The following is a 24,484-nucleotide window of genomic DNA, read 5'->3' as shown; positions in this document are numbered from 1 at the left end:
TGACTGTTCACGTGTTGCACTTAAAGCTGTGACGTTCATGAAGGATATTTGTAACACTACGCTTTAAACAGAGCTTCAGGACCACAAGGATGTAAAACGTGTTAAAATGAGTATTTTTCGTCCAGACCGAGATCTCTGCTGACGATGTGCAATGAAGGTTCGAAAAAAGCAGCGAAGAAGAAGTAGCAGCTGTGCATGATTTTTATCCCACAAGAAGTCTGGTTTGGTGACGGGACGAATCTTATTTTATTTTATTTTATTTTATTTTATTTTATTTTTATTCTTTCCTAATCCACACGAGCCTCCAGAGATTCAGCTGTGTCGATTTCTGTTTCTCAAAATAAAAAAAAAAGAAAAGAAGAAAGAGGACACTAAGTTATCAAGGCGTCTGTATGCCCAGTTGAAACTGTCCTGTCTTAATATGCATATTCTGTCTGTTTTAATATTCGACCAAATGTATCAGCTATGTCGTGGGTTCGAATTCCCAGTGCATTTCGTCACTCTGGGAGGGGCGGGTGGGATCGGGAGGGTGTTTAAAGCTTTGAATGTTGTGCGCTGCGTCTCGGATTTATGATTTTAAAAACAAGCGTCAGCTGTGTTTTAATTCTAACCCTTTCTTTTCTACTCACTCCCTGCTATTGTACAGTTTTCATACTCCGTGACGAACAGAATTGTAAATATATGATGAAGTGGACACCACTAAAAGTAGAGCACATGTAAATAAACCAGAGAGTGGAAATGTGATCTGTGTGTTTGTCCTGCATCTCATGCAAATACGCACACACACACACACACACACACACAGCGTGTTCTCGCTGACACTGAAGCTAATCTCAGTACATAATCTAAGCGTTTAAATTAAAGCAATGAAAATACAGTACTGTACGTCTAATACCATTATGACAAAAAACTTTACTTGTAATCACATGTAAATGTTTAATTAATGTACATGTAAATTAATTTAAATTAAGGTAGTGTTAAGGTGTTTTTTATTTGCTGAACCAATATTAATTCATTAATTAATTCATTAATTATTAATAAATCTGTTTAGGTTATTTCTTCTCTCACTACCATTACAGACTGCGTGCCTGCCTCTGGGTATTTTTTTTTAAATGTATTAATGAATTTTACAATTATTATTAGGTAGTAATAAAATACAACTTAAGTCATTCACAATACTCACTTTTTTTTAAACCCATATTTTATACTGTAATTTCTTTTGCACTGTACCCTCCACTCCTCTAGAGGGCAGAGATGAGCGACGCTGTATTTTACTTCCTGTTTGCAGAGTCAATGCACGGATTCGATTCCTTTGAACCATCCGTTTAAACGAGCCGAGTTAATTCGTGTGGATAATTCACACTCTCGCGCAAGTCAATTTAACTCGACTCGTACATTCATCACAAAAAAACGTTTTTGTGAAATGTTCTTTATAAACGGAAAACGATGCCCCCGATATGTGTCCGTTTTTTTAACCGCATTCAGAAAGATTTTTTTTCCCAGTGAGCCGTTTGGTCTAAGTGATTCTAATGTGTCGGTTCCTACGTCACCGGCTGTGTGTTCCTGTGTGTGAGAGACCCATGTGAGAGGAGCTGTGTGCTACAACACGGAGTGTGTGAGTGTAAAAGACACCGAGTTACAGCAGAGACAGTAAGACCGAGGAACACTGAGACAGAGGGACAGTGAGACGGAGACATGGTGGCGGTGAGGAGCCACAACATTCACACAATTTACACTTTTACTGTAGCCATGCTAACACACCTAGCATTGAGCTAACATTAAACTCACACCTGTAGTCTAACAGCATGGAGACACTCACACACACTGTGGGTGAATATAAACTGTGTACTGCCCAATGATTGTCTTGACTGATAGGAATTATGCACTGTATTGTGTGTGTGTGTGTGTGTGTGTGTGTGTGTGTATGAGTGTTTGAAAATGTGTTTTTAGCATGCTGACTGTCCAGTGGTGACACACTTTGTGTGTGTGTGTGTGTGTGTGTGTGTGTGTGTATTCAATAACTGTCCTGTGTGTGTGTGTGTGTGATAGAGAGAGAGAGGGAGAATGTGTTCTTAGTGTACTGACTGTCCTGTGTGTGTGTGTGTGTGTGTGTGTGTATACTCCTCCAATAATTGTCCTGATTGTGTGTAGATATAAAACACTTTTGTGTGTGTTTTTGAGTTTTCGGAAATATGTTTCTAATGTGCTGACTGTCCTGTGTATGTGTGTGTCTCTCTCTCCCTGTAATGACCTGACCTCACATCATTTGAAGGACACTTTAATCAGCCTGTTATAAAAGCTTAATCATTCTGAATATATATTTTACACTCGGGTCTAACAAATCTGTCTACACAAACATTATTGTCCACAAGTAAAAATAACTCGACTCCTAAATTGAGCACAAAAGTCGATTTTGTTTTTTTATGAACGGAAAACATCTGTGTCACATGTACATCTTCATCTTCCGTTTTTTTTTTTTATCATTATTATTTACCCGAATGTCTTCTGCTGCACACCAGGCGATGAAAAAGCAGAAGAAGAAGAAGCCGAGCTTCCGCAAGCTGCTGAAGACCAGTAATGTTAAGCTGGAGAACAAGTCGAAGAACCGGCAGTTCAAGCAGCAGAACACGGCCAAGAAGCAGCGCAAGGAGCAGAGGAAGCTTCGGCAGGCCCTGAGCGGCGCGTCCCAGCGGACTGTGCTGCCTTTAGAGCGCTACGAGAAGAAGCCAGGTGGGAAAGTTTAACCTTCTTCTCTGAGCTCATGAACACCCTCAGAACACCTTCATGTGCACCTTCAGTAAGCTGTTCAGAATCCGGATTAGTTCTGTATTTACTCAGTGTTTTGGTGTTCGTGTTTAATGAACGATATAATGTATATAAACAAAACATTCCTATGTAACCATAGCAACTAGGTTGTGATTTAATCACTTATAAAGATTAATTAAGCGTGTATTGGCCTGAAAAAGATTTTACTTTTAACCCTTTTTTTAAAAAAAAGAAGAGGAAAATGTATAAACTCAATAGTGTTTGTTCTTGCATAGTTTCTCAGCAGCTTACCTTTCCATTAACTTGTAGACCACAAGAGGGCACTGTTCGTACCGCGTAAAAAAATTTGCAGTTCAAAAGTAAACAGAAAAAATGTGCATCTGGTTATTAATGATTGTTAACGATGGACGATTATAGATTGATTGTCAGTTAAAATATATGAAATTTGCAAGTATAATCAGGATATTTTGAAGAAACAGCTTTCTGTTTTTTGTCTCAATTAAGACTGAAACGTTTTTCCGTATTGATGACATAATGTGTTTACTGTGTGATATAGAGGAGGAAGATGAGGAGGAGTTCCTGGAGTCGCTGCCCACTGATATGATGGAGGAGGAGGACCTGGAGGAGTTCAAAGCGATGGCTCAGAAAGCCTCGTTCCTCACGAGAGACCTTTCGTCCTGGTACGATCAACTGCTTATTATTATTATTATGTTTGTTGTGTGACTTATGCTATGTTAGCGTGACAGGTGTGGATGGGAATCACTAGGGACCAGCTGATACAATATTGAGTGCCTAAAATGTTGCAGTTCCTTTATAATCCTACTGGTGGTGTCTTAAACTATTTACACACTACAAGCAGTACAACATCCTGTGTGGTAGGAGCAAACAATTTGCTATAATCAGGATATTTATAAAATCCTAATACCTAAAGAATCGCGATACAAATTGAATCCGCACCTAGGCATCGTGAAGGTATCGTATCTGGTGGTTCCTGGTGGTTCCCATCCCTAGTAAATGTCCAGTTGACTTGCAAATGAGCAGGTCTTGGTCACAACATGTCATACTCTATGACAAAAGCGAGAGGTCTGCCTCTGTGATGAACAGAATTCTGTGAATGCCTTGCAGCCTGACTTGGTTAGAGTTTAGTATCTGATTAGTACTAGCAGTTTGCCCCGTTGAACCAAATCTGTGATTGATTTCGCAGCGCTCCTGCTCACGCCAAAAAGCGCAAGTCGGACCAGACGTTGGAAAATTACGAGAAGATCCCCAGGAAGTTAAAACAAGAGGACGAGAAGGAGGTCATTCACCTGCTGCCGATCAAAGACAAGCGAGGCCTGATCCCTCAAACCATGGAAAAGCCAGGTGTGAGCCGCTCGTCCGTACTACTCTGGATCTCTGATTCACTTTCGGATGCTTTTTGTTTTAAAGTTTTTTTAAACATTTTTTTAATCCTGGTCCCTAGTGGTGCGGAAAGCTGACGAGGAGGACGAGCAGGGGGAAGAGAACGATGAAGATGAGACAGACGAAGGTGAGAGTTTAGAATGTATATTAGTGAACTTTTTATTTTTGAAAAATATCATCTTGAAGAAGGTTTCAAACTTGTTTTGACATTTTATTTTATTACAGCAACAGAAGAAGCTAACAGCTTCCTGTCACTGACTGCAGAAGAACAGATGAAGCTTCGTATGCAGAAGCTGGTGGAGAGGAAACAGCGCATTGCGATCTTGGGATCAGTCATTCTAGCGGATCCAAATGCTAACGTAAGATGCACACAAATACTCGGGACCGCCAAGTGAAATGAGACTAATTAATAATGTCAGAATCCTGACTTGCATTGCCACAGGGTGGCAGTTTTGGAAAAGGGGACAGATTTAGTCAAGTGAATTGATATACCTTATGTTGTATATTTGTGTCAAAGGCGTATAAGACTCACATTGTCCCACTTACGAACGAATCTGACTTACGAACATGCTCCTGTAACGAAACTTGTTTGTAAGTAGGGGACTTAGTGTACTCATTTTTCAAGCAATTATTACAAGAGCTTCAGGTCATTTTAACACCAACCATGATCCCAGTCAGCAAGTGTACAGGTTTTCCTTCTAGTTTGTAAAAAGAGCACATTTCACCTTTCTGTACAACAGATCAAGAAGCTGAAGGAGCTGCGTGGCATGATGGTGGAGACGGACCCATGCGTGGGTGTCACAGTCAGGAAGCTGGTCATGGTCTCACTTATGGAGATCTTCAAGGACATAGTGCCCTCCTACAGGATCCGTCCTCTGACTGAAGAAGAAAAAAACACCAAGGTACGATTCAACACGTCTGTAGTACATGCACCACGTTCTCCTCTTCATGTTCAACATAAATATAAATAATGTAAAAAAAAAAAAACATTGTTCTACATGTGGAGAACTTCTAGACATGTTTCAAACAAAGCAGACTACTCTATAAAGGATAAAAAATAGAGGAAATGGTATTTATGTTATGTTTTGATGCAGAACAAGAATAATATGATTAATCAAGTGTCAAGGTCACACAAGATCTGGCGGCTATCCCTGTGTCCCTGAAAAACTGGGTAGAGGAATTTCGGAATTAGCCGAAACTTTTCACCACGTGACGCCAGCCTGCTTGCTCACGCACCGTATCTCACATTTGGAGGACGGTGCTATCCGCTTGTGTGAGCTCACAGACGCTCATTACTGGCTGTAGAATCGTGATTGATTTGAGAGCGCCAAGTGCCTCCCATCTCACCTCCCTGAGAGAGCTCGGCCAATCAGCTCTCTCTAGGCCCCTGGTTGCGGGAGGCTACAGCATCACCCGGGAATCAAACTAGCGGAAATCAAACTAAACTCTGCCACTTTTAAATGTAAATGAGTGTGTCAATATACGTGTTCGCGCATGGTGACCTGTGACCCAAACTCATTTTCGAAAATCTTTTATGTGATTCCATGAAGTGACCATTGTTAAAAGTGCTTCATAAAAAAATCTAATTGAATTGAACGCAGTGGCTGTGATTGTTTGTTTTTTACTGAAGATGTCACCATTCTTACAATATTAGGTAAAAAAGGAGACGCAGCAGCTGAGGGAGTTCGAGGAGGGGCTTGTAAGTCAGTATAAGTTTTACTTGGAGAATCTCGAGCAGACCGTCAAAGGTAAGAGACACTTTTATAACTCGAGACACTCTGAGTGTGTATGCATTGATGAACAATGTTTTGATAAGTCGTTCCTTCTACATGGCAGACTGGAAGCAAAAGAAGCTGAAGGGCAGTCAATCCGTGGCTCTGGCTTCTTATAAAGGCCTGGCTGAAGTGGCCATCAGGTGTCTGTGTGAGCTGCTGGTGGCTCTGCCGCACTTCAACTTTCACAACAACATCATCGTTGCCGTGGTGGGGCTCATGAACGAACCGTCCAAGAAGGCAAGTTAATGATTATATGCACTAATCTAGAGCTAAAGGGTAAGTTTATAATACGTTTGTTTTAATTATAGTTAGTCCTAAGTCTATTATATACATCATAAATTCAGCGATGTGGTTTGTCAAGGCAGTTTTGATGAACTGTAACTTGACACAGATATGATTTGTGTGTTTACAGGTCTCAGCAATGTGCTGTGAAGCAGTCAGGAATCTGCTGAAGCAGGACAAGCTGGGACAAGCGTCACTAGCCACAGTCAGAGTCATCTCAGGAATGGTCAAAGGCAGGAACTTCAAAGTCAAACCAGAGGTGGGATAAATTCACAGTATTGCACAGGAGATAGGATTTGAAGTTGTGTTAATTTCGTTAACAAACACCTTTTTTCCTGTGACTAAGCAAGACGATGACGAGACGTCACGGATATTAATAAACAGTGACAGTATTGTTGACGAAAAAATACAAGACGAAAATGTAAAACTAATAGAAAAAAAAATAGTTTATTTTTGTCAGCATATAATTTTCATCAAAATCCGCTGCGAGATGGTGTTAATTTATCATGGCATGAGCAGCAGTGTTGCCCGGATCATGGCGCGCAGCGTTTCAGGAGTAGTTTGCGCGTGCAGTGACGGGATGTTACAGACTCAAGTCATCTTTAACTCCACATCCTGAATCCTGAAGAAACGCATCAAGGCATGCCATAAAAATCACTAGCAAATAATTGTGACACATAGAAGCTACAACAGTCCAAGTGTGTAAATTCGTAATAAAAAAATATTATTGTCCATACTGATCTTAATGTTTTGTAGTTAAAAAAATATGGACATGCAGCAAGATAATTATTTTGTGAAAAAAACTTTTTTTTTTTGGCTAGACCACAATGACTGTAGGATTAAATTAATAATAATTTTGTTGCTAAAATGTTAAGTTTTCTTTACTAAAAATAGACTAAAATACTTAAAGGCTCTTCTGACTTAAAACTCGACTAAAATACTTAAAGGCTATTCTGACTTTAACCTAGACTAAAATACTTAAGGATTTCTCTGAGTAATACTAGAATAAAAATACTTAAAGCCTTCTCTGACTAAAACTAGACTAAAATACTTAAGGATTTCTCTGACTAGAACTAGACTAAAATACTTAAAGCCTCCTCTGACTAAAACTAGACTAAAATACTTAAAGCCTCCTCTGACCAAAACTAGACTAAAATACTTAAAGCCTCCTCTGACTAAAACTAGACTAAAATACTTAAAGCCTCCTCTGACTAAAACTAGACTAAAATACTTACGGCCTCTTCTGACTAAAACGAGACTAAAATACTTAAAGCCTCCTTTGACTAAAACTAGACTAAAATGCCCAGACTTTTAGTCGACTTAAATTAGAATTAACTAAAATTATCTTAAACTAGAATAAGATTGACTACATATGATAAAAACTAACTGGGCCATTTAACCCTTAAGACTAAAATTGAAAATAGCTGACAAAATTGACACTAACTTAAAAGCATATAGAGAACGAGTAAAAGTTTTAAAGGAAAAACAAGGGGAGAGTTTTCATAAATCCTTGTTATATATTGAAATTTACATCTCTTTCCAAGATGCATCATTAGGAGGGAATTTGTCTCGGTATAGAAGCTCTGCTCTTGAGAGTTTTACCCAAATTACTTGGCATCTTTAACGTATTATGACTTTTTGTCCATCTATGCAATATATTTAATTTTCTTACATTATGTGTGGGCAGGTCCTTAACACGCTGCTGTGCCTAAGGATAAAAGAGGTGGACATAAAAAAGGACACAGAAGACCTGGCCCCCAAACAGAAGTTCATGAACTTCAAAGAGAAGCAGAAGAATCTGTCCAGAATGAAGAGGAAGGTCAGGACACACCTGCTGCATTCATTTTAGTTAACGTTGCTCTCTGGTTGCGTTTGTGAACATTTTGTGTCCTTTACAGTGGAAGAAAGCTGAGGAGAAACTCCAAAAAGAGCTAATGGAGACTGAAGCGGCTGAGAGCAAGGACAAGAAACTCAAGATGGTAAGAAGGCGGTTCATAGAGCACAAGAACACACTTACAGGGTTTTAGTGATGGATATACATATATTAGATATATATATTTTTTTTGTTAGTTTGTTTTTTTATTTTAAAAAAATTGTCAGTATCCACTTTATATGTTTAGTGTAACAAAAGAATATTAAATATTTTATTTTAACACTTTATATAAACATTGAACATCCTTATTGTTGTCTTCTTTAAATCCCATACAAAACATTTTCTGCTTCAAGTGTTCTACAAGGTTCTGCAAGTAGTAAATAGACAGCAAAGTCTTAAAACGTCCAAAAATGTGACACAATCTGTGACACAAAATCTGAGATCTGATCCGAACTGTGCGATCTTTCGCACCTCTGGTTATAATATATGAGGTCATTATTGTTGCACTACACATTAAGGTGTTCGTCTTTAGGTTTTTGTTTTTAACCTCTGCTGTTTCTCTTCTCTTTTTTCTCCAGCACACAGAGACTCTTAACATCGTATTCCTGATCTACTTCAGAATACTAAAGAAAGCCCAGAAATCCATCTTACTTCCCTCTGTTTTAGAAGGTTTAGCAAAGTAAGAGTCTGATGACGTTCAGTATCATATTTCCACATCTCATCATCAGAAATGAAATTGCTTCTCTAATAATGGCTCATGTTTCCCGTCAAGGTTTGCTCATCTGATAAACTTGGAGTTCTTTGATGATCTGCTGAAGGTTCTTCATGATCTTATTATGTCCGGTGTAAGTATGTGCTCCTACACTGATGCATTAGTTATTATTTTTCTGGATAAACCTGGAACAAGAAGTAAAAGTAAAGTGAACACCTTTGTACATAGTGTTGCTGCTTCTTACACTTTTTTTTCGGTTAAACTACACACTCCAGCTTTTAATATACAGTTTAATCTGTACACACCACGGATGTTAATGAATAGTCAGTTATTCGCCATTAACAGTTTACCTGATTAAAATGTATTAGATGATAATTAATCAGTATTATAAACAAATTAATCAGTAAATAATTAGTATTGACCAATGTTTAACCTGTTGGCCAATTGGCAAAAAAAAAAAAAAAAGGATGGCATTCGCAGATGGCTGTGATCAATGTTAGTTAATTGACTTGAGCAGCACTACCCACCTGCTTTTTTTTTTTTTAGAAATGATCCAATAGGTGGTGCAATATAGTAATAACTACTATAAGATTCAAGAACTTTAATCCCAGTTTTTTTAGAATTGCTTTGTCTTGGTTATACAGTTGCTTTGATTAATTTACTGAATTAAAATAACAATAATAAATAATGTATTAAAATTTAAAGAAAAATAAGAATAAATAGAAGTAAAAATAGAATTAAATAAAACTGTTTTTTACAAAAAAAGATGCTGTCTTGTAAAAGAAAGTTATATCAAGGCTCTTTTTATAACTTTAAATGTTTAAATTTCTGCTCATTTAAAGATAGAGTGACAAAGGATTTAAAGACTTTAAAACTGTTCAGTTATTTAAAGGGAAAGTAATAACACAAAACTGAAAGCATCGGCTGTCTTTCAAATAATTATTTTAAACTTTGGTTTCAAGCCTGAATTTCTGTCAGCGCATCCCTATTGATTATGTTTTGCACAATACTGTTCTGTAGCTTACATAGCTACTACCTTATACACCACCAGAGGGCACCCCTGTACATCCAGTAGTGCACAATATTGGCCACAGGATTTTCAGTCTTTGAATGATCAAGAAGCAGTATTTGACATTTTAAACTATTTATGTAATTCGTCTCACATTGCTTGTTGTCTTATACATGTAGGATCTGTCACACCGAGAGAGTCTCCACTGCATCCTCACAGCGTTCCACATCCTCTCAGGTCAAGGTGAGTGAAGTTCCACAATCTAAGCCATCACTGGATAAACTTTTCCATCTCCATCTGACCCCCCTCCTCTGTATCTGTCAGGTGACGTCCTCAATATCGATCCGCTGAAATTCTACACACACTTGTATAAAACCCTGCTCACGCTGCACGCAGGTAAGTTCGCCTTCTCATCAGTGCCGCACCTTGGAGGTCTGACTCAGGGATATTCGATGAGGGTGAGATAACCAGACGGTGTGCTTTTGTGTTCGGAGCACTGATGAGGTTTGTCTCTGGCAGGCTCGTCAAACGAGGACACGGGGATCGTGCTACAGTGTGTGGACGTGATGCTGAGTAAGCGCAGGAAGCAGGTCAGCTTGCACAGAGCCATGGCTTTCCTCAAGAGACTCGGCACTCTCGCTCTGCACGTGATGCCCGACTCGTGCGTGGGCATCTTGGCGGCTAACAGGGCACTTATACACGTACGGACATTGTGTTTATCATATCCACTATATCTACTATAACACATCAGCATTTATGTCAGGAATACATGATAAGTGCTAGAATTAGAGACGGATATTAAACGAAAATGTCACGTCAGAAAGCTTTTCTTTAGCAGTGATCATCGTGTACGTGTTTGTTGTGCAGACGTTCCCAAAGTGTGACATCATGCTGGATAACGACATGCAGGGCAGTGGCGTCTACCTGCCTGAGCTGGATGAGCCAGAATACTGCAACCCCCAGAACACCTGCCTGTGGGAGCTGCACGCACTCAAGGTAGGTACAGCGTCTCTGCACATGTTGTTTTGTGTGTACACAAAGACCTCGATAACTAACTGAAGCTCTGCACTTCCTAAAGACCTGTACTGATTATCAGTTCAAAAACTGAGACACTGGCTGAAGCTTAAACCTAATCGGGTTGTCCAAGATATTATTTACTCTCCTAAAAAAAGTTGAATAAATAACTCTGCAAGCTTTTATAAATTTAAGATCCAAGAAAGTCATGACGTTTGTCAGGGTTAATATGGCTTGTTGCTGTACAGAAATATAAAATGTCGCTGATAAAAAAAAAAATGTTTAGTAATGTTTTGTCTCTTTTGTATGTTGAAAGTCCAGTCAAGATTTAGAATAAGTTCTTATAAAAAACTTTGGGAATGTGGGCTTAACAGCAGGGATGTTCAAGTCAAAGTGAGACTTTTGATTGCGCAGAGTAAAAGAACGCAGTTATGAGGTGGCTTAGTGGTTAGCACTGTAGCCTTGTACCTCCTGGGTCCGGGATTTGATTCCTTCTTGTGTGTGCATGGAGTTTGCATGTTCTCCCCCCGTGCTTGATGGGATTTCTCCAGGTACTTCGGTTTCCTCCCACATTACAAAGACATGCAGGTAAAAAAAAAAAAAAAAAGACCCAAATTGTCTGTAGTGTGTGAATCAGTGTGTGTATGTGTGTATCCTGCGATTAATTGGCACGCTGTTCAGAGTGTACCCCACCTCCTGGGATAGGCTTCAGGCTCCCCATGACCCTGTATACACCCAGTATAGACGATGAGTGAGTTATAAATGTAAAAACTCCCTTTTTTTTCTATATAATCTCCTGCTACACTGATGCACTTATCCCAGTGTTATCATTCATTTATACAGCATGACTGCAGATCAATCCCTGTTATCCGTTATCACCCAGATGAGGATGGGTTCCCTGTTGAGTCTAGTTCCTTTCAAGGCTTCTTCCTACTGCCATCTCAGGGAGTTTTTCCTTGCCGCCGTCATCCTCCGTCGTTTGCGGACGAACCCAAATCCTCTCCATAATCTAGCAGAGAGCTTTTCCAGAAGAATGGAAGTTATAAGACTGTTTTATAAGGATGTATGGGTGTGACGGTCAGGTCTATGCAAACATTTGGATGATTGTTTAAAACTATATTTTGTGTGTGTTGCAGAGACACTACCACCCTATGGTAAAGAAATTCGCCAGTCATCTGCTGGTTGGAGCTCCGAGTGAAGGCGCCGGTGCACTAAATTTAGAACTGAGCAGAAGGTAAAGCACATTTATCCAAAGTGAAAGTGATCTTCAGTTTAAGAATGAATAAATATTAGAGCTGTTAATGATTAATCAATCAATTGGCAGTAAGAGTTGAACAGATTTAAATACATATTAACGGATAAAGGTTTGTTTTGCATGTACAGGTCCCCGAGTTACGAATTTCCACAGATATGATTGGACCGCAGATCTACGACCATTCTTAGATGCGAAGTAGCTAATTTGTATTGTACAAAAAATGCTGCACTGTAGTGCACTGGAGACCAATATTTACAATTATATACAATATTTTCAGTGTGTAAGTGAATGTATAAAATGTCCAAAGTACAGTATATTGTATGTGTGGGGGGAGGCGGGAGAAATGAGTCGACCTCAGCGGTTTCAATAAATCAGTCCGGGAGCATAATGATAGAAAATGTCTGTCCTGTAAAGCTGTCCTGATGGTCCACAGTCCTATACAGTGGAAAACAGCTCTGAGACAAAATGATTTAAAGGTGCAGAGACAACTCTGTGTTTGAGATTAATTTCCTTAGGCGTGGTTATGGTTTTTGGTCACATGATGGCAGTGTATGGAAAAGGGACAGAGATTTAGTCAAGTGGATTGGTGTTCTTTACTTTGTATATTCACGTCAAAGGCGTACAAGTCTCACTTTGTCGGACTTGAGAACAAATCCGACTTACAAACATGCTCCCGGAACTGAACTGATTCGTACGTTGGGGACTACGTATAGTGGTAACCTCAACAACGCCGCATGTAATATGATGTATCCTGAGGTTTTCTTCTGGTAGTAGCTGAAAGAGTGTCTTTTAGCTGTGGTATTCTGTCATTACACAAAAAAGAAGTTACGTTCATTTTCACTTGGTAAAATGATTTGAATTGGAGGTGTAAAACAGTTTTTTGTTGCTCTGCACTGTTCACTATAGTCACTGCTCTGGCATACTTACCGTCTGTTCCATTTGTCTGACAGAGCCGCCGTGCAGCTGTTTGAGGATTACAGCGTGAAGGACATGGCCTTTAACCCGCCAGTTGCAGGACCATCCAGGAAGAAGGTGAGCGCTCACTGCTCAGAATGCACTGCACACACATTCACTGTGTTTCTTTTATTTTTTCCAGTGCAGGTTGTTCATTCTCTCCATCTGTATATCAGGAACATTTCACGATCGGCGAGGCGTTCCTGGACTCCGGATTGAAAGCGCAGATTGATGCAGCTCTGCAGGAGGACCAGCAAAAGCGAGACACACTGGACTTTGCTGCACATTTTCCACAAAAGCCAGTGAACCTGTTGTAACTGTAAATACATCTGTAATACCATATTTTATATCTGTGCATTTCTAATTAAAACAAACATATTTGTTTAAGTGGCTTTTCAATTATGAGAGCACATCCTTGTAGTAAATGTACGTGATGAAGCTTTTTATATAAAGTGTTGTTAAAAAAAGGCGGCCTGGTGGCGTAGCGGTTAACACTGGGGCCTCCAGGGTCGGGGGTTCTTGGGTCCATGGGCGTAGAATTAGCATGTTCTCCCTGTGCTTGTTGGGTTTTCTACCACAGCCCAAGGATATGCAGAATAGGCTATAATTGGTGTTTCTAAATTGTTTATAGTTTGTGCGCACGAGTGCCTTGTTTTCCCGAGTTTTCAGGCCTTCTACAACCCCTGTACAGGATAATCAGTATAGAGAGTGAGTGAGTTTGGGTTAAAAGGAACATCATATAGTTAAAACCTATTGGTATAGTTATTCAACTTGCAGAACCTGAATTAAAACAAGTTTAAGGCAAGAGCAAGTTAGACAAGAAAAGAGTCATTTTTACAAGATTTATAACATCAACTTTTCTTATTTATTGTACAACTGTTTTTTTCCTCCACAACAGTCAGATAGTCACAAGAAGGAAAAGAAAGAAAGAAAGTGCTGAACAATAAAGTGTATTACACAGGCATCACATTAAAAAAACTTGATCACAGATGAAATGAAAGTAAACACTAATAAAAAGCTGCATTATAAGAGAGACACGAGAAGCACATAGACGGGCACTTGAAGAAAAAGAAAGTAAACACATTATACATTAGTGTCTCCAAATACCAACACATTACTGAATACTTTTAAATTCAAAATTACAAAAAGTATAAACAATATACAGTGGTACAGTACGGGCTAGTTGGGCAATAATTACACCCTCCTTAATAAATTAGACACGTGGCTTTAAGAGTTCTGTTCATGAAATGTACAAGAGAAGAAAAACACAGCCGACCCGGGCTCTGCTTTTAAATAAATAAAAAATAATAAGGATAAAGACATTAGGGAGAAAAGAACTGGCAGAAAGTCAAAGGTTTCCAACCTTCATGCAAAACAGGTCCTCTTTACGTCTAATAAGCAATCAGGTTAAGGACACAGATGGACAAGTGAGACACTTTAAGAGGTAGACCTCAGAACGTACTTAAACCAGGAATTAAGTGCAAAGTACACGCTTGTGCAACATGCAAAAAGTTTTACAAACATTAGCAAGAAACGACGTGCCGGTCGAAAGCCTTACGCAAGTTTTCCCAACTGATCCTACGTGCAATTACACTAAGAGCCTCAATAATAAAACAACTGACAGTAAAACAGGTGTACTTACAGGCGCTGTAAAATTAAATGTATAGGGTTTCTTAACATGATCGTTAAGGAGAAAAAGAAAAACAAAATGAACATGGTAGAAAGCTGTAGTGCCTTTCTGGTCGTGTTCGAAATGAATAGATGTAGGGAGATTGTACCTTCCAAACAAGGGTGCATTTACTTTTTACACCAATTTAATCAGGAGCAGCTACTTCATCAATAAATAAATTACAAGCTACATGTACTTAACAAAAAGCTTCCATCGTGTCATTAGTGTTTTGCCAGAGTGTGCTACTTTTCTGCCTGTTGAACTACAGGAAGTCCATTAAAAAAAAAAAAAACAGAAAATAAATACAAAATGCTTTTAATTAAATAAGAATATGTGGTGACTGCAACCAACCATACTTAAATTCTTTTAAAAGAAAAATGTGCAAAATAACATCAGTACAATAACATACTTTTCTTGAGGATAGTCCCTTAAAAGATAAACAAGTGAGCCACTCCTGTAAGCACTTCCTCACGTCAAGCGTTTCGGCGATCGGCCAAGAAAAAGCAAAGATGTAGAAGGAAGGAAGTGAGCTCTTAAAGAACCGTCACATATCCCAGAACCAGTGTTGACCCCGCTGCTGGCTGTGTCTCGCACCCCCTCAGTGATCTGCTCCGTCACTCCTATACACCTGACGCTCTACAGCCTGGAGGTAACCTCAAACAGGGTACCGCTACCTGTATAATGATGCTCTTCACTCAGTGGGTGAGAGGTCATTGTGTTGATTAAAGGTCAGAGCGCTGCGGCTCGGCGCTCATTTGTGCAGCTTCCAGTTCCACAGCAGGGCGAAGGACCAGGCGGAGGGGGCCGGCAGGGTCACAGGGGCAAAACCCAGACATCCCTCTGCCACCCAGGCCTTCAGTCCCAGTGCCAACACAGAGCCTATGGGGGAGAGACACACACACATACGAACAAGAGGACTGTGACAGAGGACTGTGACTTGCTAAGCAGAAACCTCATTTGATCACAAAAATTTCACACCGTATCGTACTTCATGTTAAATGAAAAATTTCGTCAAGAACATGCCAAAGGGTTTTACACACACAATCACTGCAAGATCTTTAATTACACAGCACTCCCTCAAAGTGAGTTAAAGATGCAGGCTGAAAGATCTCGCTTTCGATTGAGACACAAAAATTTGCCTGGCCCAATAAATTAATTAATAAATTAAGTCACACACTAATATTTTGCTCGACCGCCTTTAACTTTAATCACAGCACACAATGTGGTGGCCATGTGGTCATATGTGAAAATGATTTCTCATGCTCCCCGAACTGCTCTTTCACAGTCCGGCCCTGTTTTTACCAAGTGTCTCAAGTGTAGGAAATCGCTCTTAAGTGGGCAAAAATTCTCAGTGTCGCAATTTTGGTCCTACTTTTAGGAGTAAGACTAAGAGCAATTTATCAATATTCTTAAAATAGGAAATCACTCGTATCTTCACCACAAATTGCCGTCCCGTCACTTTTTTTATCTTGAGAGATAAAAGTAGGGCAGAATTCTTCCGTAACTATTTCTTGACATTCTACCTACTTCACAAGCAAAGAACAAAACATTATCCTCGTCTCTCCGGTTTTGCTTTCTGTTTAAAGTAATTTCAATTAGACTATGATCGTCCTACACAGCCTTGTTGGCAGCACAGTGGTAGTGGCTTGGTGGTGTGCACTGTCGCCTTGCACCTCCAGGGTCCAGATTCAATTCTGCCTCAGGTCTGTTTGCATGTTCTCCCCGAACAACTTGAAACCGTTGTTATTGGAGCAGTCTGTTTAGGATTTGAACTTTATATAGCCGAGTCACGCATCTATAAAGTTTTGTTCATGTGCATAAAGCTTTCACACAACTGGTGCTGAATTCAACACTTCGATTTCCACCAAAACAACTGTCAAAGCTACAGCACCCACTGTAATGTTTAGTCTACTTCACACGCTTTCCTAGAAGCAGTCTACCCTATTCCTCCTTTTCTTGTGTCAAGTTAAACTACAATGTCTCCGGGTAGCTGGTTAGCTAAAGTGATGTATACGAGACAGATAGCCTAGCGGTTTGACAGCAGTCACGAAAATCATCCACGCCCCTACTTCTGTCTAATTTTATGGCTTAATATAATTTAAACTGGTGAGTTACATGAGAATTCACCCCCGTACTGTAAGCACTTACGGGAAATCTAGCCACAGTTTCATTTTTACCAGACTGTTTATTTCTGTTGTAAAGTTGGGCAATTTAACATGGGTATCTATGGGGATTGACTGACCTTTGAAGAACTGTATGTTTCGGCACGTCCGTGTTGTAGAATTGCTTGATTCATCTGAGAATGTTTTTAGTCCTAAAATAACTTTTAGTGCGATTCCTAGGAGTGATTCTGAGACACTCAGTAAATACAGACCCCGGATACGCCTGTGCCATCAGGGAAGAAAAAAAATCCAAAGATAGGTAATCTGGTTCTTCAGGACATTCTTCTGAGACGGTGACTTTTTCCCCCACACATTTAAACAGATTAATTAACACACTTATCCTAAAAGTGTCATCATTTCTAGAGTAACAACTTCTAACCAGACTTAGTGGATGATTTCTGCTTTAAGCTGTTAGATTTGTGCCAGGCGTCCATTGCTCCAAAGCTCCCCTACCTGGCCAGGACTCCATGCACTGCACACACAAACACACACACATCGGCAGGCGTGCGTTCAGTCCAAGACATCGGGTGGAGGCGGAGCGCCGCGCTCCTCCTTACTGTGTGCTGCCTCGCTCGAGCCGGGCCCGTTCATCGTCACGCTCCGACTGCGGCCCGTCAGTTTCCAAAGCTCGCTGGCAAACGACACGCACTTCCTCTTATCCTCACGTCCAATCTATACACAAATATACACTCACAAATTAGCAAAGGGTCTTCATCATGCATACAATAAACCAAAACATTAGGCATACTGGAGTAAAACTGTTTAAAAAGCCTGGGTTGTATAATTACAAGTGTCAAAACACTGAAGGTGAAGAAACGTCCCTCTCACGTCTCATACCTGCTCTTTGAGTTTGAGGATGAACTTGCCAGGGCCTTTCCATTTGCTCTGAGCCTGGAACACACACTCGTGATCAGGCAGCACACGCTGAGTGGGTTTAGCCGAAGACACTTTCTTTCCAGGAGCTTCTCGGCCGATCTCCTCCATCAGAACGTAATCGCTGGGGTTCGGGTTGCTCAGGATGCTGACCGAGTACTTGGCTTTGCTCAAGGCCTGTTGTCAAAGATGCACACGACAGAAAGCAAGGGGTTAGGGCTTTCAGGAGTAAGGGGTAAGCCTTCCTGCCTCATTATAGCAAAATATATACAGTATGAGGGTGAGTCAAAAATTATCTGCACTCTGGTTATATTAAAACTTTTGTGGGCCGCATTGCCTTGTCAGAGCTTTCAGTTTAAAGCGACCGTCTCTGCTGTGCAGGTGTGAACGTGTTACACCAGTTCATTTGTAACTGCGGTGACAGAACAGCATGCAGTGTCTCATTTTTATGGTGGTCTGTGGGTGTACCTGGTGCCGAAATAACTCACATAAGAGCATAAACAGAAGCGTTGGGATATCTGCAAACTACATTTTGGACTGATAGTCTAAGGAAAGTGAAAGTTTTTTTTAAAGAATCATTAGTGGTGATGAGACGTGGATTTGTCACTTCGAGCCTGGGAGTAAACGGCCAAATATGGAACGGAAACATCCTCAATCGTCAACTGAGAAAAAGTTCAAAAGTCAAGCATCTGATGGAAACTTTTCTGGGATCCTCAAGGGCCAGTATTAGAATATTATCAGGAAAAAAGTTCAACAGTCAACAATAGTCATTACAGTGAGATGTTTATTAAAGAGCTGAGGCCTTAACTTCAGATTAAACTAAGGGTATCTAAGGGCATCATGAGCTTGCATGAGGAGGCACAATTCTGCCTTCAGTATTAATACTCTGCAAAAACTTTATTTTGAGGTGATAAATCGTCCCCCCTTAAAAACTTTTACCTGTTTGGTCCCTTGAAAGCAGAACTATAGGGACGAAGATTCACTTCTGATCAAGAACTAAAGACAGCGGCGCATTCATGGATCGCAGAGCTAAAACATTTTTAATGAGGGAATACGAAAGCGTGTTGACAGACAAACAAAGTGTATTGAAAAGCAAAGAAGGTTATGTCGGAAAATGATCTATTTGTCATAATTATAATAATAAAGCAAAATATATAAGGCTTGCTCGTCAAAGACAGTTATGGATGAATTATGGATTATACCATTTCTCCCCCCGTACTAATTTTTTATTTTTTATTTTTGTATAAAAATAGTATACAAATTAAATTGAATCTTGTACAAAAGCTAGTACTCCATACCGAATAACTCTTAAAAATCATTAAGCTGCACATTACTCTGACCTGCTGAATGATGTCCTGTGCTGTGCTGTAGCGCGGCGCTTTAATGACCGTGCGAGGCTGCTCTGGAGAAACATCATGAACCTGAACGAAAAACACGTCGTCCTCTCCTCCGCTGTGTACTTCCTCCACTCGCTCCATTGCTGCGTTCTTTTCATTCAAATTCTGTCAAATACAGCACACAAGTTTCACTCACATCACGACAGGGTGCAATTCAAAGACTAGCCAGCAGGGGGAGCAAAGAAAGTGCTGGTCACTAATAAACTGCAGGCAAGTAGAAAAATACTAAAAAATTCTTTTTTTAAAAAACCACTGCTTCCTTCATAAAATAATAATTCTTTCTTTTTTCTAAGTCAAAAGCACATGTAATATTTCCAGAATAGTGAAAAAAAAGCAGCGCAATGTCATTTCAAGCTGGTCAGGGGGAACATTGACTGGCAAAAAAATCGTATACTTTAGATACATAGATTTGCATAGGTGCAAAGCGTTTGATGTGGTAATATCGCCACCTGCTGACTATGATCCCTAATTGCATGAATGACTTTTCTTCCATAAAACGCTTCATCATGTAGCAGGTGTCTGAAATTCAGAAATGACGACTGTTGTAGACAGTGACAAAATAATAGCATGTCTACAATCATGGAAGCACACACACACATGCATAAGAGACACTATTTTACTATGGCTTAAAATCTACTGAGGTAACACACTTCAAGTACTTTGGATACTTAATTTAACAAGGTTAGAAATTCACTAAATGGTACCCTGTACCATATTAAGTCAAGCAACTATGTCGTTAATTATGTCGTCCTTCCACTAAAACCTATGGTAATGGTTCCGAAGACTATTTCACTTTTCCATCTGTTCGAGCACACTATGATAATAAAGAACGACTATTTGAACACGACTTTCATTTACCTCCTCCTTGGCTTTGAGGCATAAACGGCCCACGTATCCCTCCTCAGGCTGCCAGCTGTGAAGCACTTTAAGAACCTTCTCGTCAGGCGCTAGAGGGCGCTGCTGAGGAACTTTCTTGGCGTCACATTTTTCCTTCGACAGCGGTATCTTCTCTTCCATCAGGAAGTAGTCCGCAGAGGCATCTGGAACCAGCTGGTGGAGGCAAGAAGAGGGCGAGAGTTTGAGAGTGTGTGGGAAAGTGCGCTCGTCTATCATAGTCAGCGCTGCCTCAATGTAGTGGTGTAAGCAGAAAGCAGTCTGAAATGTAACCCTACAGGCATTCACAGCACATTCACCACTGCTCCCAATCCCACTTACTTTCTTTTGCTCAATGTTGTAGCACTACACCAGTGGTTCTTCTTCTTCTTCTTCGAATGCGAGTGTTCAGCTCATAAAACATGAATAACGTTACAGCTAATTCCTTCGTATGCATGTTTATACAGTATATAGTGATAAATTCGAGGTGGCTTTGTTTTTGCAGTGGGGGCACTTATTTATTTGGATCGCAAAGTTTGGCTCCGCTTGAGCACTTACAGTAAGGATACGAGCCACTTAAGTTAATGAGAATGAAGACGATATAATTCATAAGCTGTGGATTTCTAGAGCTGTGCGATTTACTGACTCATTTAATCGATCTTTTGTTGGGTCATTCAGTTACTTGAATCGATGCGTCAGTTTTCGATTTACAATAAAATATTTACGTAAAACTGCAAATGTTAAACGGTGTAAGATTGATGAACTCTGTACAAATATAGCACAACTTTATTAAAAAAAAAAAATCGCTCGTGATACGTGAATACTCGTGTTTTGTGAGATTATCACTTGTTCTACTTTTTTGTTTATGGGTTTATCACTGGACTGGAGTGTGGAGCAGAAGTCTGGCAGATAAATAATAATAATAATAATAATGATAATAATGATAATAATCCCTCCAGGTTCTATCTAGAAACCTCCAATCAGGGAACATGGAGGCCACTGGTGGCCAGTGTCTTTATTCCCATTTTCACAACTGTGTTAGGACCTGTCTTTGAACCTGCATGTCTTTGGACTACAGGAGGAAACTGGAGTACTCGGAGGAAACCCATAAACCACAGGGAGAACAAGCTAACTCCGTGTACACAGACCTGAGGCGGGAATCAAACCCAAACTCTGTAGGTGCAAGGCTACAGTGCTAACCGCTACACCACTGTGACGCCTACTGTATAATAATAATAATAACAATGGAAAATCATAATCTTGTCTAAATGTCTTTACGCCACACTTCACATCAGTTTAAATCAATATTTTCAATACCAAAACAATCTAATCAAATCGACAGTCTACCTGCGATTCACATGGCATTTGATGGCATTCAGTCACCTAAGGAAGATTTTAGATTATTATCAAAACTCTAACTGATGTATTTAATGTAGAATAGTGCGCTGATCTCTTCACCTCATCTTACTAACACAGCTTAAGACACTTTGTCCTTGTCTGTATATATGATATTATCTGCATCTATTCATCCATTCCCTACTTTATTTCTCTCTATCCGTATATACATATCAATTTTCCCATCTGTCCATCAAGCCTTATTATACATTTAACAAAACTTTATATTCTGTATCTATACATCCTCCTATTGAAGCATCCATCCATCATCCCTGCATTCAGCCTGCATCAGTCATCCATCTATAGATAGAAACAAGGGCAGAAAAGATGAATGGATGCATGCAGGGCATCCATTCATCCGCTGTGTGTGTGTGTGTGTGTGTGTGTGTGTGTGTGTGTGTGTGTGTGTGTGTGTGTGTGTGTGTGTGTCTCACCATATTAAGTAGCTGCTTTGCAGTGGTGTGTTCTTTCACACTGATCACAGTAAAAGGTTCAGGTCCTGGAGCTCCGTGCACGGTCACTTTGTGGTGCTGCGCCGCTCGTCTCTCCTCCGAGCTGAACCACTGAGGAAAGCAGAGCCATGGCAACAACCCGTCATCCAACACCACAGAGCATCATTTCAAATTATAATACAGCTAACTTCATATACAGTATCGGGTTAAAATAGAAGCCGGTTCAGCCAAAGCAATAACGGGCTGGGAGGAAAGCAGGACTGCTCGAGCAGCGCACGCCATACAGATCTTTATGACTTCCTGTTTACATTCAGGCCCTGACCTGGAATACTAAGGGTGTTGGGGACGGGGCGCATTTTTAAGCTGTTCGAACAATCGGGACTATTCCTGACATATTTTACCAAGCATGCCTTCCTGTTCCCTGGACATGCTGCACAGGACTAGAGACACCACGACTGTGTGTTCGTGCTAAAACAGGTCTTACAGAAACTAAATAGAAAACATTTTAGGAATTTTGCTCCTAAAAACCAAATGATTTGCCACTTAAACCAGTGAGAGACATGGCCAAATAACGGCACCCGGAAAAGTAATACAAGGACACGGACAGGAAAGTAATAGTTAGTGGAAGGGAAATGATGCCAGATATAAACAATAACTAAGAATGAGTAGATTGTGGGCTGGACTTAAACGTGTGGTTCTCGTGACCCTTTCTTACCACAGCGGCCGGTTTTGCTCCACCATCAGGACTCTCTTCTATCCTACGGCTGAACAGGAAAAGGGTGGAGACCTCCAGCGCCTCATTGTGCTGATTCCTCAGCTGCAGGTGTCTGTAGCCTAAGGGAAGCACCCATGGAAGCGGATACATCACTGTTAATGCCTGATCATGCAAATCTTGCCAGCTGCACCCCAATGAAAAGAAATGATGTTTGTGTACTAGTTTTGGTGTCGTTTCTGACCGGGTTTGAGTGCCTTCAGCGGGAGGATCCTCTGCGCCGTGACCTGCGAGCTGTTGTTCTCCACTACAGCCAGACGTAGGAATGTCAGGTCCTCAAAGTGCACGTGGAAGGTGAAGCTCTCGCTCCACATGGGGTTGAGCGTGTTGCGGTGGATGGGTTTAGTGCGGAAGTGGCAAGCGTCGGCTGGCAACCCGAGTACCTCCACTTCGACGCACGGGCTGCCGTTGCTGTTCCCCGGACACACGTTCTGCCCTGATACCACCTGGGTAAAGAGCGAGAGTGCAGTTATACCACACTACTGTGAAAGGCTGGATTTAATCAAGACCCGTTTAAATAATGTCCTTATGTGCCATACAGTAGGAATGAGCCAAAGTTAACCTCAGCACCTCGTATGCATCAGCCGTGTTTACACAATAAGCTAAGCACTGTATATAGCACTGCATAGCAAATCCCATCGGTGTTCCCCATTGCTGAGAAGAATGGTGCACTGGATTCTGTCCACGCTACCAAATAAGCCCACGACAATCAAGCAGAGGCGCCATTAGCTTAAGTGATTGGTAAACCAACCCTTGAATAAATACGACAAAATTTCAACCAGTACTATGGCCGCGTAAAATTTACAAGCAAAGCCGCTTGGTGTTTAAATATTATTGCGTGCTCGTTACACTTCCATTCATAACACCTTAAACCCAAGCTAATACATAACCCTAAAGAAACATTCTGGCTCGAGGATTTTAGACAACAAAAATCATTAGCAGATAGCAGAGTGAGCATTACATGGAACACTATCTACCAGTTATGATAATACTAAAGTGGAACCATATTTGTCCATGCACATTAGTCTCTTTTATTGGTTTGTTTGTTTAACATGGAACCCTTGTTTTCTTTATTTAAAGATTTTTTTTTTATGAAAAGCCACAGGGAATCATCTCCATCCAACCATCTCACACCAACTAACTTCATGTCCTCTCTCACTGCATCCATAAATCTCCTCTTTGACCTTCTTCCAGACCTCCTGCCTGGCTGTTCCAACCTCAGCATCCTTCTACCGATATATTCACCATCTCTCCTCTCAACATGTCCAAACCACCTCAATCTGACATCTCTGACTTTATCTACAAAACATCTAACACTGGTGGTCCCTGGACTTTTGAAATAATGACTTTTAAAAGGCACTAAGATTATTTAGACAAACTAAAAATCCATACATTAAATTGTCTGTCCTAATACTTAGTTGCTACATCTCAACGACCGCATGAACTCTGGGACGACTAGACATCAACAGATGCTCAGCCTGGCCTTTACTCCAGACGCTTGCAGCTCCTGTTTGTTCTTGGTGTGTTTTTCCTTCAGCAAGTAAACGTAGCTCACTCAGAAAAAGTCAGGCAAAGTGACCGACTTGACCATTGCAAAATATTCCACTCTGTCCCTTAAGAAAGAATAATGATTGCCCATGTGCATTGTGAAGTGTCTGAGCAGATAATATAGCCCTAAAACACTTCACTGTCAGCTCCTTTCCATCTCCGTACACTTCTCGTCAACATCGTGTTTCAAGTTGATTTGCGCATAAAATGCTGTTCCTTAACTGTACTGACTTAAAAAATAAATAAATAAATATATATATATATATATATATATATATATAAATATATATATATATACTGTA

At 40.3% G+C, this 24,484-nt stretch overlaps 2 protein-coding genes across 7 annotated transcripts in view; one reads left to right on the top strand and one right to left on the bottom strand.

Annotated features, from left to right (window-relative positions):
• The first annotated feature begins 1,543 nt into the window (after positions 1 to 1,543).
• noc3l (NOC3-like DNA replication regulator) lies at positions 1,544 to 13,440 on the top strand. The gene is made up of 21 exons (XM_053510811.1): positions 1,544 to 1,704; positions 2,520 to 2,730; positions 3,323 to 3,446; positions 3,971 to 4,128; positions 4,229 to 4,294; positions 4,393 to 4,526; positions 4,908 to 5,069; positions 5,822 to 5,915; positions 6,004 to 6,179; positions 6,355 to 6,483; positions 7,912 to 8,043; positions 8,123 to 8,203; positions 8,676 to 8,776; positions 8,870 to 8,942; positions 9,998 to 10,061; positions 10,143 to 10,214; positions 10,338 to 10,519; positions 10,686 to 10,814; positions 11,969 to 12,066; positions 13,038 to 13,119; positions 13,218 to 13,440. Exons 1-21 carry the CDS (start codon positions 1,696 to 1,698, stop codon positions 13,356 to 13,358), a joined length of 2,418 nt encoding a protein of 805 aa, XP_053366786.1. The 5' UTR covers positions 1,544 to 1,695; the 3' UTR covers positions 13,359 to 13,440.
• Positions 13,441 to 13,869: 429 nt separating this feature from the next.
• Positions 13,870 to 24,484, bottom strand: part of plce1 (phospholipase C, epsilon 1) — an 82,451-nt gene continuing 71,836 nt past the window's right edge. For 3 of the 6 annotated variants that reach the window (XM_053511201.1, XM_053511202.1, XM_053511204.1), the window contains 8 exons: positions 22,819 to 23,080; positions 22,578 to 22,696; positions 21,845 to 21,973; positions 20,001 to 20,192; positions 19,086 to 19,247; positions 17,710 to 17,922; positions 17,326 to 17,544; positions 13,870 to 15,589 (listed from right to left, as the gene is read on the bottom strand). In XM_053511201.1, the coding sequence (XP_053367176.1) occupies positions 17,383 to 17,544; positions 17,710 to 17,922; positions 19,086 to 19,247; positions 20,001 to 20,192; positions 21,845 to 21,973; positions 22,578 to 22,696; positions 22,819 to 23,080 (1,239 nt within the window). In that variant the 3' untranslated portion in view covers positions 13,870 to 15,589; positions 17,326 to 17,382. The remainder of the gene's footprint in view (positions 15,590 to 17,325; positions 17,545 to 17,709; positions 17,923 to 19,085; positions 19,248 to 20,000; positions 20,193 to 21,844; positions 21,974 to 22,577; positions 22,697 to 22,818; positions 23,081 to 24,484) is intronic. The other 3 variants (XM_053511206.1, XM_053511207.1, XM_053511205.1) reach the window with 1 other exon arrangement.

Source organism: Clarias gariepinus, chromosome 14 (assembly GCF_024256425.1).
Source record: "Clarias gariepinus isolate MV-2021 ecotype Netherlands chromosome 14, CGAR_prim_01v2, whole genome shotgun sequence".
In the NCBI taxonomy this organism is placed as follows: Eukaryota; Metazoa; Chordata; class Actinopteri; order Siluriformes; family Clariidae; genus Clarias; species Clarias gariepinus.
Note: the sequence above shows the minus strand (reverse complement) of the source record. Positions and strands in the feature narration are given on the sequence as shown.